The sequence below is a fragment of the Centruroides sculpturatus genome, unplaced genomic scaffold (genome assembly GCF_000671375.1).
Source record: "Centruroides sculpturatus isolate CEXI.00-Female unplaced genomic scaffold, Cexi_2.0 scaffold91, whole genome shotgun sequence".
Classification (NCBI taxonomy): domain Eukaryota; kingdom Metazoa; phylum Arthropoda; class Arachnida; order Scorpiones; family Buthidae; genus Centruroides; species Centruroides sculpturatus.
In genome coordinates this window covers 881,639-902,947 of record NW_019384299.1, presented here as the reverse complement: position 1 = coordinate 902,947, position 21,309 = coordinate 881,639, and the positions used below count along the sequence as shown (strand labels likewise).

General features: G+C 32.4%; 2 protein-coding genes across 2 annotated transcripts in view; one reads left to right on the top strand and one right to left on the bottom strand.

The window, feature by feature from the left end:
- The first annotated feature begins 751 nt into the window (after window positions 1–751).
- On the top strand, window positions 752–3,889 carry LOC111634422 (nuclear mitotic apparatus protein 1-like). The gene is made up of 3 exons (XM_023379221.1): window positions 752–880; window positions 1,342–1,709; window positions 3,405–3,889. Exons 2-3 carry the CDS (start codon window positions 1,362–1,364, stop codon window positions 3,663–3,665), a joined length of 609 nt encoding a protein of 202 aa, XP_023234989.1. The 5' UTR covers window positions 752–880; window positions 1,342–1,361; the 3' UTR covers window positions 3,666–3,889.
- A 1,663-nt stretch (window positions 3,890–5,552) lies between these two features.
- The window catches only part of LOC111631703 (fibrillin-1-like), a 40,537-nt gene continuing 24,780 nt past the window's right edge, over window positions 5,553–21,309 (bottom strand). Inside the window, exons 16-26 of the mRNA XM_023376040.1 lie at window positions 19,618–19,740; window positions 18,163–18,288; window positions 17,098–17,220; window positions 16,316–16,507; window positions 16,049–16,246; window positions 14,651–14,899; window positions 12,791–12,927; window positions 10,595–10,697; window positions 9,554–9,739; window positions 9,401–9,481; window positions 5,553–5,829 (exon numbers count right to left, since the gene is read on the bottom strand). Coding sequence (XP_023231808.1) covers window positions 5,675–5,829; window positions 9,401–9,481; window positions 9,554–9,739; window positions 10,595–10,697; window positions 12,791–12,927; window positions 14,651–14,899; window positions 16,049–16,246; window positions 16,316–16,507; window positions 17,098–17,220; window positions 18,163–18,288; window positions 19,618–19,740 — 1,673 coding nt within the window. The 3' untranslated portion in view covers window positions 5,553–5,674. The remainder of the gene's footprint in view (window positions 5,830–9,400; window positions 9,482–9,553; window positions 9,740–10,594; window positions 10,698–12,790; window positions 12,928–14,650; window positions 14,900–16,048; window positions 16,247–16,315; window positions 16,508–17,097; window positions 17,221–18,162; window positions 18,289–19,617; window positions 19,741–21,309) is intronic.

The window sequence follows — 21,309 nt, the reverse complement described above, 5'->3', positions numbered from 1 at the left end:
CATCGGGTGGTGTGTCCTGAGTACGCACCACAGGGCCTAAACATTGCAATGGAGTACTACCAGGAGGTCCTTCGTCGTCTTTGTGATGCTATGCGATGCAAACGACTGGATCTATGGTCGATCAAAACTTGGCAGCTCCATCGTGATAACCTTGTACCTCAAAATCAATTTGTATCAAAATTTGTACCTCAAAATCAATAAATGTATTTTTGCCGACCAAAGGTCCGATACTTTTTGAACAGACCTCGTATATACCAATTGATCAGAGCTAACATAGACATTTTAAACATGTACAGTACATGGTGACACCTTAACTTTTCTGCATAGTCCATTATCAAGTCCTTCATCTACTCACTTCCTCTATGAAGACTTGAGTGTGCCTAAAATCTATGCTGTTAAGGTTCACAACAATGAATAGTACTTAAAATTACTTGTAAAGAAGTAGAGGCCGCTTGAATGTCTTCCTTGTTGCACGTTAAGACTGTGCCTTCTGATATGTGGATGCACAAGAGATCTTCAACAAACTAATTGGCATAACATGGATACAATGTAATGTTTATCTTCGAGCGTAAACAGTAAAAGAAGAATGGATGAACTGAATTGCATAAATTTATAATTGTCAGTAATCTTAACATTATGATTATCGTCCAGTTACCTAAATACAGTATATTAAGCCTGGGTGTTTATAAATGTATATTGTTTGATTTTGAAAACATTTAACCACTTTAATATAGAAATATTTCATTTTTATTTATTTGTTTTAATTTTAGAGCGACAAAATTGGAGACGACGTTTGGAGCCGATCACAGTTTGTCTTCAAGTTCCTATACCGAAAATAATCGCTCAAATCTTGCATCTACTCCACATCGACAAGTTCCAGGTAATATTGTTTATTAGTTTATAATAGATGACGTTATTTATATTGTGGAGCAAGAAGACTGTTATACGTGTTATGATAAATAAATGTTTCAAGATACTGATATTACATCAATGATAAAAAGGAGTGAACATTAGATGAAGGTATGAAGTGATATGTTTGATTTTTGTGGTTGGTTCCATTGCTGGTACTTTTTGGGACAGCAAGTCCATTACTCATTTGACTAGGCCTGCAATGGGGCCAGGTAATGATAGATGGTGCCCAATATCCGGATGGACTACCTGGAAAAATTCCTGGGGTTTTTTGACCCATCTAGATTTAATCCCAGATTTACCAGAGTATTAGGATGCTAACTTAGCCACTTGACCATCTGGTCATCTTGTATAGAATATTAATATAGTTTTGATGCAGTTTATCTTGTCACACTTTATAAAAATGTTTTAATAAAATCATATGTTCCATAGCAGGTACAGGATCTCAGTTTATGTGCGAAGACGAAGAAGGCGAATTCATGAACCAGAGCCACCTCAGTGATTTGAAAGCCGGGCGGTGTAATATCAAAGATCAGCAGCTAGTAAGGATCAGCGAGCTTCAAAGACGAAACACGCTCTGCCTCCCCCATCTTCAAAGTTCCTATCCTGTTGAAACTCAAATGCATTCCATTGCCGAATTTACAGACGACGCTCTGAGAAAAGGGACTGCGGTCGAGGACAAAATTTTAAAAGTGGTAGATTCAAACAGCAAAATACCCATCAAAGACAGGCAAGTCAGAAGTAAATCGTCGTCCACCAAACGTAAAGTCATAGAAGAAAGAGATCCCAAATCTACGAAAGTGAGTGAACTTTTTATTTATTAGTTGCATAATAGTGACCTGTTGCATAGGGTGAGATTAATCCTACATTTAAAAGTTTACTTCTACAGCTTGAGAGTTTAAGATCTTATTTATCAGTTGTTATAAAATTAGTTTGGGAAGAAGTAGAATAATTTAGTTTTAAAAATAGTAAAAACTTTTTTTTATTTTTAATACATACATATTCATTCTTCAACATAATTATCATTTATTGTAATTTCTAAATGTTCAATCACTTTTGTGTTCTTTAGTCCATTTCCCTATGACAGCTTGAAATTTTTCATCAGATATCAAAGCATTGTTGATCTTTTTGCATCTGTTTCACTTTTAGAAGCAATCGAAAATGTGACTGTACCAGATCTGGGCCATAAGGAGAATGCAGAGTAACTTGCCACTTAAATGTCCTTATCATTTTCTTACTGCAGCATGATCTTGCATTATCACAATACAAAAATAAAAGACTGTTCTCTCTACTGATGCTAAAGTTTCATAATACACTTACTATTGTATATTCAAGTTCACGCTGCTAAACAAGAATTGATCAAAGAAAAATCTTTTTTTCCCCACATAATGCAAAAACTGATTGAATGTGTGAAAAATATGCTTGACTTGGCTTTCAGGTTATTTCAAAAGTAACCGAATTTTGTTGACGCAAGACACTGATGCATTAAAAACTATACATCTGGCTGCAATTTTACTCATTACAGTTTCATCTAATCCATGGTAGGGTTGGCTGCCAAGGATGGTAAATGGAGAATGATGCATTAACCGAATAATCTATGATAAATTGAGGATCGGGACTGGATTCAACCCCAATCTTTTGTGTCCGATTTTATTTCTTTATATGCAAGTCATCAAAACATAATACCATATTTACTCGCGTATAAGACGAGGTTTTTATTCATTTTTCACTGAATCAAAAGCCTAGGTCATCCTATACGTGCAAGTGAAGGATGCTTTGCATTTTTGCAGTGAACTATGTATTCACATTTTTAACCTGATGCTCGCTCTATGTTTAAAAACAAAAGTATTTTATCTGGGTCATTTGAATCCTTGAATAGCAATAGGAAAAGCAAAGCTTTTGAGTTGAATTCTAAAATCCCGATATAAGTTTAAATTTATTGCCAGGTGAAAGCAGATGATTATTTGGAAATCAGAATTCAAAGAAACTCATAAGTGTAATCAACGTAGAGTGGATTTGACTGTTAAGAATTGGCAAAAAAATTTCCGATTGTCCAGCTTTACATGAACAAATTATGTTGTTGCTTTTACAAAATTTTTCCTTAAATGCATGTAAATGCATACATTGTCCTGCAAAAATCACTTACAATTCTAATTTTATATCAAAATTTAAAATGCATTAATAAATCTAATTTTCTTTATTTTGATCTTTAAAGTCGCACCTCGTCCTATATGCAAGATTGTCTTATGTGCGAGTAAATACGGTATATTTACTAGCATTGGGTTATTGTACACTTCTTAATTTTATTTAGAAATGATTAAATTGAAAATTAAGGCTTAATTTTTAAAAAAATGCTAGACAGTTCTAAGTAGTTTTTAGAAACTTAATTTGACGAAAACAATTTTAAAATATTTTATTTCCATAAAGAACATGCAAAATTTGTTCTTCTAAGCTAATATTCTTAAACCAAAATTAAGAATAAATTATTTCAGCAGGCAAAATACACCATTCACCCTTCTACCTATCATAAACCTGGCCCTCCTACTCCGGGAAGGAAGAACGAAGAATCCTCCTCCAAGGCGACGCCGACGCCAAGAAAGAGGATCTTGTCAAACAAGGAAAACAATCCGACGGCCACCCCGAACACCCATCGTAGATTTAACTTCAAAACTCCTTCCAGCATCAAAAAATTATGGAAGTTGCGAAGAATTCACACACCCAAGAACGAAAAGGGTAGGAAGAATGGCAACGAATAACGGCAAAGGACACATATAACTTTTTGGTACAGGTAGATTTAAATTTTAAATGTTGATAACTTTTATAAATTAAATGTGTATATATTAAATTCTGGAAAAATGTTTAAATGGTTTAAATTGTGATGATATTTCTTTTATCATTCCAAAAATATTTTTACTTTTATTCCTATTGTGAGATACTGTTACAAGAATATTGTATTTTCTTTAAATAAAAGGTTTTAAATTTCAAACCAAAATTATTTTTCTCCCAACTCATCATCTAAATGAAAGGCTTAAAGGAAGACCCACTCATGAAAGAAATGGTTAGGGTCTGGAAGAAAAACTGCAATAATATGGTGGTCGATCATTGACTTCGCTCCCACCGGTTCCCACTTGTTTGGACCTCTAAACGCACTGTGATCGTGGATTTTGATAGAGATGGATAAAAGTGACTGTGTAAGATTAGCTATATGTCCAGCTGAGAGCTTTAGGAAGTTCCTTTTTATCCAGTTCATTTTATCATATTTATCAATCAATGTAAACAGATAACATGTGCTTCAAATCTTGCCACAGTATCTATCTGTTTACATTTTAGTTTATATAGGTCATTGATAATTTTTTCTATTCAGTTACAATGTTTCTTTGCTATATTGCTGCATCATTGTAGAGAAAGAAAGTTACATTTTAACTTCTCCACTTAATAGTGAATTGGAAAACGAATATTCAACAAATTCAACAAGCATTGACTACTGTGACAAGTGTTTTTGTTCTGTATTCCTCACTCACTCTCTTGTTTTTGTATTTGTTAATAACTTACTGTTCCATTGAGTTACAGACATTCAAGTTTGAAAAAAGTAAAACTTCTCTTTCTGGAAAATTCATTTTGGACATCAAATACAAAGTGTTTTGTAACCAAGTCTGATAACCATGAAGTTTTGGGTACCTCAAACATATTATTGCATCTCTTTATTCTTATTATGCTTTGATTGGTATAACTTTATCCGAGGTTAGTTCATTTGTGTATCTTTTTAAAAGCATCTTCTCACTTATCTCTTGCCAAAACTTTTACTTAGAAGATAAAAAGATTGTGTGTATATGTTTGGACAAATAGTACACTCCCTGCATTTTATTGTCATTTGCTTTCTACTCTCCTGTTTCATTTTTGTTATACGGGTTTCGATTTTCCATAACCGACATTTCTGTCGGTGGCAGAGTTTTCATTACTTACTGAGACCTTTATTTTCTTTCGCCACTTTCACATAAAACTGCACCCATAACCTGTTAGCTTCATAGGCAAGACTACATATCTAGTTTAGCCACACACATTATCTGAGCAGAATAGCTGGAAAAAAACATTGGAGCTCTCCAACATTTAGAAATATTTTTGTATTTTTATATAGGTATTCAATTCAATAATACAATCTTCATTTCCCATTTATGATGGACAATTTTAAATATAGTTTTTAACTTTTGAATATTTTAAAATGAATTTTCATGTATAAGATTTCAAATTACATAGTTTGCCATTTGTTTTAAAGATGAAATCGTGCAAATACACTTTGCATTCTTAAAGTACGCTACGCAAAGAGCAGTGTTAGGTATGTTATTGATTGCACGACAATGAATGCCTTAAGCATTTCAATGTTTTGCAGGCAATATTCATATATCACTTTGTTTACAAAATATCACAAATCCATTATGCAATTGATAACATACCCAAGAATACATTGTATTGCCCTTTGAAGCTATGAAGAGAATGCATGAATTAATCACTTGTATGATATCTTCAAAACATAGTTTGACAGGCTATTTGAAATCTTGTACATAAACGTTGTTCCTTTGTCAATACCATATTCTATTCATAAACGTGGCTTTCTCATTGTTAAGATACTGAAATTTCTAATATTTTTTTTATATTTGAGATGAATTCTTTTAGTTTCACAGTAAGCAAGTCAACATTTCTGTGTAAATTATTTTATATCATACATACATATACAAAACAGTATACATTTATAAACAATAATTAAAAATTATGTGGCCAGGTTCTCGCATAATTCCAGACTTTCGGCGTCTGCGGTACAAGCTTTGCACGCAGTCTGTCCGTATTCGTCCTGAAAAAATCCCTCGGGACATGGAATACAGGAGGATACCTTAATCTCCCAGTACAGTCCTGGTGGGCAGGCCACTAATACAAAAGACAAACACAATTCATGTGCTTTTAAGTAATATTGAAATGTGATATATTTTAACTACATAGTTCAGTACAAGATATATCACTATTAAATTCTAATTAAACAAAAAAAATCTGATTTTAAGGACAAATTCAACTATGAATATAACATATGCGTGAGGTTTATCTATACGGCTTTGTGCACTTGGGTCTCATACACTTCCCTTGCCCATTCTTTGATAGGTGGCAGAAAGCCATATATAAAGTGTTTGGTTCTTTTCCCTCTCCTACATAAACTAAATTTCCTATGCCCAGAGGGATGCACTGTCAAGCATGAGGAACCCCATCTTTAGCTATCTGTGGAGTAGTCTCACAAAATTGCTTGATATATAAACCATAGAGAGATCGAATAGTGCAGACAGACAGAATATTGTTTTTAGTCTTGTGGCTGCTATAAAGCTAAAGAACTACCTATGAAGATAGATAACTTAGAAAAGAGAATTTAGTTGTAGGTTGAGGTTATAGATACACACTAGAGTTTATAAGCAAAAACAATGGATTATTATAGGATTAGATAGCTTCTAACTACCCTGCTGCCTACAAGGATTACCAAGAACATAGCAGTAAGTGCCATCTGAAGCATGACTGCCTGGAAAATTAGCTTCAGAGTTCTATTGATACATTTCCCAAAGTAATATTAAGGATACAACTGGCTTTGGAATAGGTATATTGACATTATTCAATAGAAAATACACAACAACCTACAAATAACCAATAACTGGTGCAAACGTTTTTGATGCCCCCTCTTGGGCTCTTCTTTAGGCTTGTTTTTATATCTTCCATTGTAACTGGATTCTTTAATTCGAATGTTTATAAAAATTTGAAATTTTTTCAGAAAAAGACAAGTGGAAGGAATCCATGAGCTATTTGAAATATATTTTTACCAATGGGGATTTGTTATGTGCACAATACCTTATTTAAATTTACCGTCTATGAGAATTGCCATGCTGTAGAGAGATTCATTTCTTCTTGAAAATAATGCATGTGGATTTGTGGTCGGCTTTAAAGATTTCCATTGCTTCCAAAGTTCTTAGTTGCCCTTGATGTTGGGTGGTGCGGATAACATGTGCTTCGTCGAAGATAGGTGTGATGCCCAGGTTTGTTGCATATGTAGATAGGGCTGTCATACATTTATTATGAGTGATGTAGGATTTATGCTCTTTTATTCTTGTGGAGATTTCTTAAGGAGATATTCCCAATTGCACAAAGGTATCTCCTTAAGAAATCTCCACAAGAATAAAAGAGCATAAATCCGACATCACTCATAATAAATGTATGACAGCCCTATCTACATATGCAACAAACCTGGGCATCACACCTATCTTCGACGAAGCACATGTTATCCGCACCACCCAACATCAAGGGCAACTAAGAACTTTGGAAGCAATGGAAATCTTTAAAGCCGACCGCAAATCCACATGCATTATTTTCAAGAAGAAATGAATCTCTCTACAGCATGGCACAGCATGGCAATTCTCATAGACGGTAAATTTAAATAAGGTATTGTGCACATAACAAATCCCCATTGGTAGAAAATATATTTCAAATAGCTCGTGGATTCCTTCCACTTGTCTTTTTCTGAAAAAATTTCAAATTTTTAAAAACATTAGAATTAAAGAATCCAGTTACAATGGAAGATATAAAAATAAGCCTGAAAAAGAGACCAGAAGGGACATTGAAAATGTTCGCCGATCCCCCCCGGAAGAATTTCATGCCGGTTGTTGTGTATTTTGAGTATATACAACCCAGTGTGTTGAGAAAGTTCATTCCAACAGAAAATTGTTCAAGTTCTTTGCCAGATGTTTTTCTTTGTAAATTAGTATATGTTGGTTAATAAATGTATCCTAACTTAACCATCAGTAATCAGGCATCCTATAGGTCCCCATGATGCCAGAGTAGAAATGGTCTATATCTTATAGTGGTGGTGTGCTGAGCAACAAGAAAGGCAGTTATTACTTTGTTCCTAACAAGAATACTTTGCCATAGAATTCAAGGCTGACATAAGCTGCTTCTCTCACACAACTCTTCCGAGCAGTCAAAAAGTTCTGGCACTGGTCCAATGTACATGTTAATTTATTGAGAATTGTCACCTTCAAAATAAGTTCTTTCTGCAGCTATACATAGATTCCAGAGCTCTTTCCAGTTTTCAAAACATTCCTGGAACTCTTTTTTTTTTTCTGACATTGATGACATTCAAGCAGAATTTCAGCAAGTGCTTAACAATGTTCTCAAATCACTGTCCACATAGGCACTTCAAAACATCCATATATAAAATTTTTGATTCACAATTTGGCTTTGTGGAACAAATTCTGGAATAATTATTCCGTCCCTATCGAAAAAAAGAGCATTCTCGCTTAGTGTGAGCCATGTTTTTTCCACTGAGTCGATTGTTGATTGGTCTCAGGATCATTTATATCCTGTAACCACTTTCTTTTCTGTTGCAGTCTTGCCAAGCTTGAAACAAAAGGAACAACACGTGTGTGAAATTAAAAGAATTTGTTTTACAAAGCAATAAAAATCACAAATTGACGAGAACATGGATGTAATCTAAATAGTAAGAAAAAACTACATAAGATGGCTTCCCACCAAATTTTGTGGCATTAAATAAAGATCTATTACATATTCTAGTTCACACAAGTTCAGCACGTGACTTATCGTGATACCACATCACTAGTCCTGGTTACATTGCCTGGGATATCTGAATACTAACTGTCAATAGCAGTCATCATAAATCAACAGAATTTATATTCGATAACCTTGTGTAATTGAATACAAATTCTGTTAATAAATAATTAGGTTTGAGTATGCACTAAAATCTCTGTTGACTTTAATGAAGACCTGAGAGTTCATGGTACCTTCAGAGGAATATATTAAAATGGCTTGTGAGCTAGTAGACAACTGTTTCTGAACAGTTTTCTGTATTATGTAGAAGTAGGCGGAAAACACAATTGACACTACAAAGACCATTTGGAGAGTATCATCATCGATACAACCAATCTTTCATATAAAAGACATTCTTCATAAATATATTTAATGATGTGATTAGTACATTAGCAACATACTTATCCACAAGGATAACTATACTAAAATAAAGGCTGTTGCTCTGAACAATAATGGTTAGCAAAATTGAATAAAAATGAGGACATTTCATCATGACTTCACTCCCTCCCAAAACTAGAAACTCTTGAAACTATTCAACAGAAAAATGAAACAGAAAGCTTGACTACTATAAAAAAAAAAAAAACAGTAAACAGGAAGTGTACACCTACCACTATCATAAGACAAAGTAATTACAGGTCACCAACAGCACTGTTAAACAACAAAAATTTATAGGAGCCAAAATATGAATGCAGAATGAGCTTAGTCATTCTGCATAAGCCATCAAATAACCAGAGTATAGATAACCAATAATGAGCTATCTATACTCTTGTGTCTTTTTAAGGAATGACAAACATTTGGTTTAAATTTGTGAGAAATATGTTCTGTAATTTCTAGATAAATTTAATTGAAATAATAAATAATTTACCACATATCCTGGAATCGGTATCAATTTCCTCACGGAGTTCTGTCCCTGGCATACAACCATCTTCCGGTTCGGAAATGGAAGCTGCAACGAGCCAATAGATTTATTCGGAAGCACTTTATTTTAATAGTTTTAATTCTACGGAGCTCAACTTACGTAAACAGTCTGGGATGTCCTTGCTGGGTAACCAAATTCCGTCCAGCCCACACATGTAAAATTCGGAAACGTTAAAATAAAATGCATATCCCGCGTCGCACACGGGCGAGCACAACTGACCGCCTACGAATTCCATGCAGTTCTTTTCGCCATGCAGAATATCATTTGGCTCGCCACATTCTCTACCTAAAATATCAAATAAATGACATGCAAGGCAAAGCATGCAATATTAAATACTTCTTATCATGCAAAATGAAGTTGCAATACACTTTACCATTTCAAGACAAACATGCAAATTAGATTGCATTTTAAATTCATGCAAATTTTACATGATTTCATATACTAAATCACTAATTTTCAATATGAATGTTGTATTTTTGTATGCATGACCTGCAACAGCATATATGTACAAAAATTTTTAACAGTCGAAAGGTGTATATGACATAAAACCAGATTTAAGTTCTAGCCTAGTGACAGTATTTTGAAATTGGTATATCTGATCAGCGGTGCACTTGCGATTTAATTTTGGGGAGCAGAGTTGAATGGATAAAAAATTTTAACGTGAATTCAATAAAATTCCCACCTCATGTAACTACTAATTCATAAGCAGTAAGAAAATTGTATGTCTTGTGTTCTATTTCTATTGTTTGTTTCCCTTTTTCTTTGGGGTACAATGGCCCCTTGGCCTCCTCTGGGTACACCACATTAATGCTTTATTTATGAGGTTGATTAGATGTAATTATTATACTGGATTGATCTGGAACCAAGCATAAATGTCATCTCAAAAGTCAAGTCAAATCTCTTTAACCACTCATCTCAAACAAATTAAAGGCATTATTTCAGTGCACGCAACTTTTGTAAGATCCTAGACAAGAACTTAAGCCAAATTTAATGCCAAAACATGTTACCGAGCAAGAGCCGGAGGACAAATACATCTTGTCAAATAGTGCCCACTTACGACATGCTTTGTTGGTAAATATAAATTTAACATAAAAATCACAAACTTTTAAACTAAAAGTTATTGAATACTTGTGTACTTACGCAATACGTTTACGGTAAAGATGCAGGTGGCAAGACTTCCTGCGGGATCTCTAGCAGTATAATGAACCGTGTGTTCTCCCACACCAAATTTACTTCCAGGAGTCTAAATATTGGAATAAACGAGGAGCTAGAATACATATTTTATAAAATATGTAAATATAGATTAGTAAGAAAAATAAGTGTTCTTTGTAACCACGGATAAAAGTTTAATCAAATAGCATAGTATACATTTTATAAACATTAATAAATACTATTTCTTTTTTTTGACAACCGTGTATTTAAATAAGTCTGTAAAAACTTAATTCTTTCATTTTATATGAATGTTCATTGGAATAAAATGTGGTTTGCATGATAATCAAGGGAGGTTTTTGTTAATTAAAGGGGAAAAATGAGTTCCAAAAATCACTTTGAAAGTTGCTTGGTATGTCACTTTCATGTATTAGAGATGCAATCTGTTTGTTATACAAGTGTTTGACACAGCCTCCATCATAGTGTGTAACAATGTCTTCAGATGCAGCATGTCTGGACGGACCTTTATAGTGAATAGCATTTTTTCAATTATAACAATGTAGAAAAACCTGATCGAAACACATGGGAATTTAAATACCACCGAGATTGGAAATCACATCAAAACTCATTTTCTTAGTCATTTGCACGTCTATACGTGACCTTTTGTATATCAATGCCAGCTTTTGGTGATTTTTGGAATTAATTTTTCCCTGCCAACAAATACAAACCACATTCCAATAATTCTTTCTTTCATTTTTTTAAATGAATGTTTTAACACTTTGATGTAGGGTGGGTAAAAAGTCCATAAATGTTTGCCAAACTAAAACCAAATGTGATTTAAATTTCAATAATCTTACTCTAGTAGTAAATTAGAAATTAGTAAACTTCTTTATCCAAAGCATAATATCAAATCCGAATTTCTTTTTATGGAATGAGTTTTCAATATTTCACTTGACTACTGAGAATGGATGTGTAACTCAACTTGGTAAATGAAGTCTTTGCCACCCATTCTACTTAAAAAGAAAACGTATAGTACATTGGGAGAAATCACATGGCATTCAACATATTGTATATCTCTGTTTACCAGTTTAAAGAAACTGATGAAAAACTCTGATAAATTTACTCTAATTAAAACATATTCCTTTCATTTCTTTAAATAGTGTTATTCAAAATTTAAAACTTTAGCATGCATAAACATTTTTAAACATAATTATGCTCTCAAAAGATTTGCCATCTGTGAAGACCAGTGTTTTTCAACCTTCTTGAATATGCAAACCCCTAGGGCCATATTAAAACTATATCAGTGATTTTAAAAACTATGTATTTAATTTTCTTTCTGTTGAGACAAATTATAGTTGATTAAAATGAAAATTTCGGAAGAATCGACAATAACTTAACACACAAAGTATGAAACTTCCTTTAATTATAACATTGGGCGCAGGGAGCTGTTGACTTTTTTTTTTTAATCCGAATTTTCAGCTTCTACTTTTCTACTATTTATTTGCTTTTGCAAATCAGCTCAACACTTTTTCTACTATCATTTTCTGGGGTGGGCTGTAATTCTCACTGAAATTGTAGGTCCTACACTACATTAAAAAAACTACAAACACTTGTCTTTTTCTTCTACCCGCAATCCCCCGTGTATGGCTTTGCAACCCCCCTGGGGGTCACGACCCACAGGTTGAAAAACACTGGTGTAGACTGTTCAAGTGAATGCACACAAGTATGTCCAGATTAAGAGAGGTATTGGAAAATCAGCAGTCAACCTGTATTTTAATACTTTGTTTCAAACCTAATATTTACTCTTTGCGGTCATTGAGTACTGTATCATTTTCAGAGATAAACTATCATTGATATAAATTTTAAAAAATACACAACAATTTATATTGAACGTTACTTTTCAGTAAACTTTAACACTATTCCATGTAAATTTCATAACTATGGTGGCTAGTTCAAAGATTAATGAACTAAAGTGCATTGATTAGTTCAGTAACAATAGCATTTCTCCAACTTTACCCAATGCATTTGATCCAGTTAATGGGCCATCCTAAGGCACAGATAGATATAAAAGTGAAATTCCACTTCTGTTAAATTTAATTTGGATGGCAATTTCTCTTAAATAATTTTTTTAGATTAAAGAGTTACAATTTATAAATCAAGCAATAACAGCAACTAAAGCTTATTCACCTGTGTTTTCGAAATGGAATCTATTCGCACGTTATCCGAGAAGGTTGGTTCTTTCCAGAAGACTTCGACGGGTTCTATCGATTCCGAATAGACTTCTATCGTCCCCGGACATCCTCTTACGACTGGAGCTTCTTCATCTATTTCAAATTAAAGTTTTAATATTAGTGTGATTATCTAGAGTTTAAGGGAAATATTTTAACAAATTTGTTTAAAATAATGTTTTAAAATTAGAAAAATTCTGATATAACATTAAGTTTGTAAAAAGGAATGCTTCCTCTGACTCACAGAGAAAAAGAGTTTAATTCCTCCTAAAAGGATGACAAGCGAGATGTCGCACTCAAACTATCTGCAAGACTGCCCAACTTCCTCCTCGTGTCAGAAGTGTTGCATGATGTTCCAATGATTCTATTGGATGAAAGTTAGTATAAAAGGTGAAAGGTCACCTTTCAACTTGCATAAGAGTATCAAAATGAGAGCAGTGATCAAGGCTTTAATCATCCTCTCCACCCTCCACCTCAAATGTATGTGAATGTCAGGTAATAAGATATTGTTATGTAAACTCTCTCACCAGATTAGTTGAGAGGATTTCTAATCTAACCCTTAATTTGTATTCATATCGACACTACTTATTTTGTTCTTAGTTTTTATTTATGATTTACACATAAAGGAGTGTGTTAACTATAATTATTTTTTAATAAATAGATAGATAAATACAATATGTTAGGAATATGTCATTTCTTATGCCTAACTCCATTGTATCACCCACGAACCATGTATTCCAATTAATAATTTTTGTATTTAATAAACCCTCCTAAAATTCCACTCAAGTATTATATCTTTGGCCACTCGGAAGATAGGAAATGACTAGTTTAATTTATCTTAACCCACAATTAAATTATCCTAACTAGTGTTAGGACTGACGAGAAGATTTTTATGAATAATCTTCTTCCCTTTTTCACATACAGGATGGTAAATAACCCAGAATCCCTGTTCTCACATTGGGTTATTCACACTAATACAGCTTAGCAGTGTTTTTTGGGCAGATTCTGAAGATGAGACCTCAAAACTGCTAATAAATACGTAAATATATAGTATTGCTATTTTATTGACAACACTACTACTAAAATTACACAAAATAACAGACGGTTGTAATCTGATAATACTTTGAATAAGAAACCAATTAATACTAATACAAAAAACTTCAGAGTTAATTTTAGTGAGAAAAAGTGTTTTAAAAATGAGTGCAAACTAAATGATTATTGTTAGCATATATCGTTTGGACTGGCACAATTATAAAATAGTATAGTGAAAGCACCTATCATTGATGTGTATGGTCGATGCATGACAATTGTTTGGACTGCAAGTTTACTTGTCCAAAATAGACACACTTAAAAAGAGGGTTCAACTCAGGAAATAAGATGCTGGATAGGCAACTTTGTCACACGATCAATAATAACCTGCCTGTTAATTATCACAATATTGATGTTAACAATTAAATTAAAAGTAAAAAATAAGATTTTCAGCATGGCATTTTCTACAGGTACTAAGAGAACCTTTTTTTTTTCCATATCTATCATGCATTTGGCCAAGTGGTGAAGGAAATTGCCCATCCAAACTCAAACCTGATCCTCAGAATAGCAGTTTAGTGCTTTTACTGCCTTGTCCATTGATTTATTTGTATTAATGACACTCAATATCCTGTTATTCATCTGAATAGATAGGATCCAATATTTTGCAAGCCGTTCTTAGAAGCAATTCCAGTTATTAAAAATTTATGTAACATATCTTATCCCACATTTAAATATTCTAAATGTTAATTGTTATAAACTCTAAGTTGTAAAAATAAAATGAAAACATTACCTAATATATTAACAGTCATTCTGCAGGTTGCAGTCAAATTTTTCGAAGGATGATAAGCTATAAAAGTAATTTCGGTATTTCCGTATGGAAAATCCCCTTCCAGTTGTTCCGCCCAAGTCGGAAATACTTTGATGTGTTTGGCATCCATATTAGACTTAGGCTCGGGAATTTTGACGTGATGTTTGGACTGCTGAGGCTCCAGAGCGACGGAAATATCGGCAGGACATTGAATGAACGGTTCTAATTCATCTATAAAACCAATTGCATAATTGGAAATTAACTGGGAAAAATATATTATATTCAGAGATGTTTTTAATTGCTATACATTGATGATAATCAAGTAGCAATCTTGGTGCTAAAAATCATTTATAACTAATTGTTAAGTTACAAATATTTTATGCAAACAAATTTATTTGCTTCTGAATAAAATTAAAAACTTGGCCGATGATTTTACATTAAAATAAAATATCACAAAGCTATAGAATTGCCTTTGTTTTCCTTTCTCTCCTTACAAACACCAGTAATGGTCCAAAACAATTTTCACTTACCTTTTATTTGAGGCCGTGCCTCTGCAAAAAGAAAAAGAAAAATAAAAATGGAAAAACGTCCTCCGTCACCGGTGTTTGTAATGACGGAAAAGGAAAACAAAAACAATTTTATAGCTTTGTGATATTTTAATTATTTTTTTTCTCGGTTTTGCTTTAGTATATTGTTGTAAATACTGTAATGCATACATAATTCTAACAAAGACATGTCAGTATGCTCCCTCAATTTCTTAAAAAAATTTGAATAACCACAAATAGATATCTGTTAATTCACGTGCAGAAACAAATACCAAAGTCTGGCATTTAATCTAACAGTTTTTCTTTTTCACAAGAAATTGTCCTAACCAAAACTCTCATCTGTTCTAAATTAATTCTTTTTTACAGGACAGTGGTAAGTTCGATAGCCAGAATGGAAGGGAGAAGCATGGCCAAAACAAGAGCTAAATCAGATATATTTTTGCTTGTTTATTGTTTAAATGAAATTAAAGTAATAAGTAGATGCAATAGGGTTCATCTACATTAAATAAACCTCAAAATTAATTCCTGTGCAAGCACTTAACAAACTAGAAATGTAACTATGCAGTTTTTTTATGGCATATTTAAACGAGAAAACGTATTTCTCAAAATAAATTATTAAAAATTACAATTTCAAAAGTATAAAATGAATTTACATTTAACATTTTGTTATTGATATCTACAAACTGAGGATTATCTGTGTTTTGAAAAGGAGATGCAGTTTTAATTTCATTCTGGCAATTTCTTGTGGAAGATACACTGTTGCACGTTGTATGCACAAAATTACAGTAGTTAATAAATTTTAAAAAATTTAGCACAGTATTGATAATATACTTACTTTTTACACATTTGACACTTTGGGTTTTCGGTTTCCATTCCAGATTTTTATCGCATCTTAAAAAAGCGTGGCCAACCAATCTATATCCTGCGTCGCAGATGAAATAACATTTCTGCGATACCGTACTCGAACCATCCAAACAACTCGGTGGACTAACGTTGCCAAATTTGGGTTTTTTGACGGCGGGACAAAACTTTGCTACAAAATTATTAAATATTGTAATATACGTTAACCAATGTTAAAATATAATAGGCAAATTTCGCTCACATTCGCACGTGGGTAACTGTCCTGTCCATTTGCCATTTAATCCGCACTTGATTTCTTTCAAACCTCTCGCTTTAAATCCTTTGTTACAATTAATTTGACAGGTTGTATTTACCACTTTTACGTCTTTGCTCGAGGAGCCGCTACACTTGAATCTTCCGTGATGAGGTTGGGGTATTTCCGGACAAGTTATTTCTTATGGAGGATAATAAATTATTAATTAAAGCTAGTACATAAATACAAATTTAATTGGTATGTGTTTCAATTATATATAAATTACTGTACCTATTATCAATAAATAAATAAATTTTTTATGACTATGCTAATTCCTTTGTATTGGTATTTAGAATATAATTATCTACAAAACAATTGCATTAGCATTTGAAATATGTCATAAGATGTAGGAGAATAGTAGTTATGTGACAATTTAAGATCAAAGAATTACGGTCGGTTGCAGGTAGCCGAACCTTTGACCTCCCACAACCTGTCCTTAGTGAAGAGGAAAGATCAAGAGAAGGAAGAGTTAAGCTCAAAGAAACGTCTTTTATCATAAATCAAATCACATGCTTATCATGTATTATTTTAATATTTAATTTCTTAAATGTGTAAGCATCTGCTGGATATAAATATATCGTCAATAAATTACACAAACCTCAATCTTAAGTATAATTAAAATTCTCTATATCAGAGGCTAATACATTAAATAATAATTTAACAGAAGTTTGAAAATTAAACACTTATCAAAAATATTTTTATAGAAGAAATGTAAATTGTAATAATCTTACCGGCACACGACTTCAGATCTAAAGAAAGGCGATATCCATTTTTACACGTACAGTAATATCCGCCGTTGTAATTCACGCAGTTTTGACTACAGTCGTGAGTATTTTCCAGGCATTCGTCAATATCTACCAAAACAAAATTCATAATATTTGATTAGATTTCATTTTTGATATGCACTTTAAACTGATGGAAATCATTCAATCTGAAATCATTTTTATCATTAAGTAGTAAAATAATAAAGCTAAACGATTGCCAGATTATATAGGTTTATATTAATGCCACTTTTAATAATTATAACTAATATATCCCAATATAATCTGGTAATTGTTTGGCTTTAATCTAGTAATTGGGTTTACGGATGTTTTTATTTGCATATATACACCGTGCTGTGGTAAAGTGATAGCTGAACAGAATGCCATACTGGGAATTATAGGCCATGCAAGCCGAATTGTCCCCGGTATGGTTATATCTAAATTAGTAGTACTGGAGGTGAAAAATGGACGGAGGTCCGGGTAGCATAATTAATAACACAACAACACGTTATGCGGGAGTTGCAGATTCGCTTCCCGCTTCGGACCGATTCATTTCTTCCAGAACTTTCTAAATTAATATTTTTTAATTTAAATTTATCACAGAATGGCACCTAGCACGTAACAACCTCTAGGCCAAATTACTTAACATTTAATTATTAATAGTAGCATTAATACAGCCTGACATAATCTGGCAATTGTTTGGCTTTAATCTAAATTTGGGTTTATTTTTATACTAATATAAGCATCCATAAACTCAAGATAATCAATGATTATCACAGTGGAACGAAACAATGATGACTTGTTTATAAAGTCTAAATATTTTGATCTTACGTTAGAATAATTACAGAATCTAATAAATTAAATCATTTATTTATTGAATTATTATTACTTAACAATGTGATGTATTCCTTCTCCTATCTGTGTGATTATCAATTAGCAATTATCACGTTGAGAGTAATGAGTTTTTGAGAATAATATGCAAGAATATTGATGATATGATATGAAAATAAAAATTAAATAATATATTTTTCTTACCTGTGCATACATATGAATTATTTTCTGATAGAACATATCCACTGCTACACGTGCATTGAAAACTTCCCACTGTATTAATACAACCTTGATGACATCCACCTTTATTTAAGGCACATTCGTCGACATCTAAAAAATCGATTAAAGATTAATGTCGTGAAATCAAATTATCAAAGTTCTCGTAATTCGGTGCAATATATTATCGAGTTATAAACTAATTTGTATATCTAGTTCGGGGATGGCAAACCTTTTCAAGCTCACGCGACACAAAACAAGCATACTTGACTTTAAAGATGTTTACGCGTGCCAAAGTTTTAGACTTTGAATAATGATATTTAAAGAAATTAAACAAATATTAAATTGCTCCAGCCTGCTGCTGTTGTCAGAGTTATGTGGCCCCTCAACAATAAAAAAATACCCATGTTTTCTTCCTGGAAGAGAAGAATGGGAAGCCTAATGCATTGCTTATAGTCTATGAATATACATATATAGAATGCGAGACTTAAAATCGCATATTGATGAGAAATATTTGAAGTGTGTTATGGGGCAAGTTTGTCAGGAAAATAGTTCTTGATTTGTTTCTACAAAAACTTCATCAAGGAAGGGACAACGTAAGTGCCACTGAAGGTATTCTTGTTGCACGTAATAGCAGTTATAGTTCCTTGGAGATTGTACTGTACTGTACATCAGGATTGCCAAAATAAATTTTGATTTGAAAATAGCAACTAATGTGTTAGAACAAAAACAGAAACAATAGTACATTGTGGTAGCTCCATTCATTACAAGTTTTAATAAAAACTTTTGCAGACATTCCTTTTATTAGTGTTTTCTTATATACTAGCATCCATTGTAGGATAAAGATGTTTCCAAGGTCTTATCCACTGTTTTCACTACAAGAACAGGTTTGCAAATTAGTGGTTAATGTTGAGAGCAAACCCAATGAAACAGATCACAGTAGTAACTATTTCTACTGTCAGTGAGATACTGAACAATCAAGACTTTCAAATAAATCTGTAGATTTTGGGAGTGATAATTACAAGACAATGTTTGGTGTAATCAATTTTCTTCTTTAATATGTTTTGCAGATGTTGTTTTATCACAGATTTCTTTTTTAAATTACACAAAAACAGGCACAGATGATAATGCATCAAACTTTTGAATTTTCAATCGGAAATTCTCGAGTCATTTGGAAATTCTTGAACTCTCACAACGGCAGTACTCTGAGTCGCAGCCTTTCTATTAGTAACAGTTATAAAGGAGCTAGTTTCCCATAAAAGACCTCCTGAGAGGCATCCCTCCAACAGACCACCCAAGTGTCACATTACCATATACAAATAAAACCAAATTAATACTTTTTACTCTAATTAAAAGAAACTACAAAGTGAAACATTTCTATATTTTTATATTGGTTTATCAGTTCGTAAAGTTTCACTTTTAACAAATTAGATTTGTACATACCGTTACAACTACTTCCGTCATCGTGTAATTTAAAACCATCGGGACAGCTACAGTAAAAACTTCCCGGCGTATTACTACAAATTTCGGAGCATCCACCATTATCAACGTTACATTCGTCAATATCTTGAAAAAAAAAAATAATAAATAAATTATTGTTTATTCATAATCCATTCATTTCTTTACAATTGATTATAGTTTATAGTTTATAATTTAAATGATCATTAATTAAGAATATAACCCAAACAACTGAAAAATTGCCATTTAACAGCATTATTAATGTAAAGAATTTCTAAATCTCTACGCAAGTTAAATTCATTTATTACCATATTCATGAAGAGAGTTTAATTTTAATTATGGTAATTATCTTTTTCAAAATGTACTTTTTGCATGTTCTTATAACATTTGCGATCATACTGAAATTTATTTACAATTGTTGAGTATATAGCATGAGGACCAAACAAAACATCTAATATGACATATATAAGACTGGCTATATTTCAGGTAATAGAACATCAAATAATAAGTGTAATTAAGAAAAAAAGCTAATTTTTGAGATAAACAGGGGTTAAAGGGATACAAAAAATGTTTTATTTTCTTTTTTTAATATCTTAGAAACAATATGCGATATATAGTTGAAATTTGTATTGTTTTTACTATAGGAAGCCTACATTTTTAAAGACTTTTTTTGTGTGATTATTTTTGTCATGGGGAGATATGGGGTTATATAGAAATGTGCCATCTCCACATTTACAAAGCATAACAAAAATGCTAAATTTAATACAGATTAAAAAACACATCAAAGATAGTTAATTTTTTGGTGGTTTTCAGTTTGTTTATTGATCAATAGAAGAAAAGAAAAACGACAGGCACTGCTTAATTTTCAATTTGAAGACAAAACCTGGAATAAGTGCAACATGGTTCTACAATAGCAAAAAATTTTGTCAACAATGAAAGTTTCAGAAAATTTGGTTAAAATGCTTTAAAAAGTATCAAATTTTAACACGTACAAAAGTGGACCGTGACAAAGTTTGGACAGAAGAAAACTAAAAAATGCTACAATTAACAAATAACAATGACCGGGGCTGGTTTTAGACTGTTAGGCGCCTACGTGCTACAGATATTTGGCCACCCCTATCAATGCTGATCGTGACTAAATTCATAACCTAACCCAATCCATGAAATCTTACTGGTATGTTTTAGTATAGTTTCATATAGTTGACAGGGGTAAAAAATCTATTAAAATATTTGATATAAGTTATATTTATTCTCATTTTATTCAAATCAAACTATCCTTTGATAAAAGTAATTTTTATACACATGTTATTTAATGCAACCACTCACAATGAGTTACGTAAGCGTAACCTTAAACTTAATCATAAGACATTAACATAAATAAAGCTTGGAGTTTGCAAACTTTAAAAGTTTACGAACTTCAAGTTTTTGTACTTTATACGTGATTTAAAGCAAGAAACAATCATAGTGGTTATGAAATTCCCACTGATGAATTTTCTCTGGTTCAAAGGATAAATCCTCATCACCTGTTGCTTGCACTTTTAAGTTTTCTGATGCAAAACACTTAACATGCTTTGGCATTACTCATATGCATTAATTGCTCAGCTATACTAATTTTATGTCATCAGTTGTCATGCAAACATCAATCTGTTTCATTGTTGACCACTAGATTAAAATAAT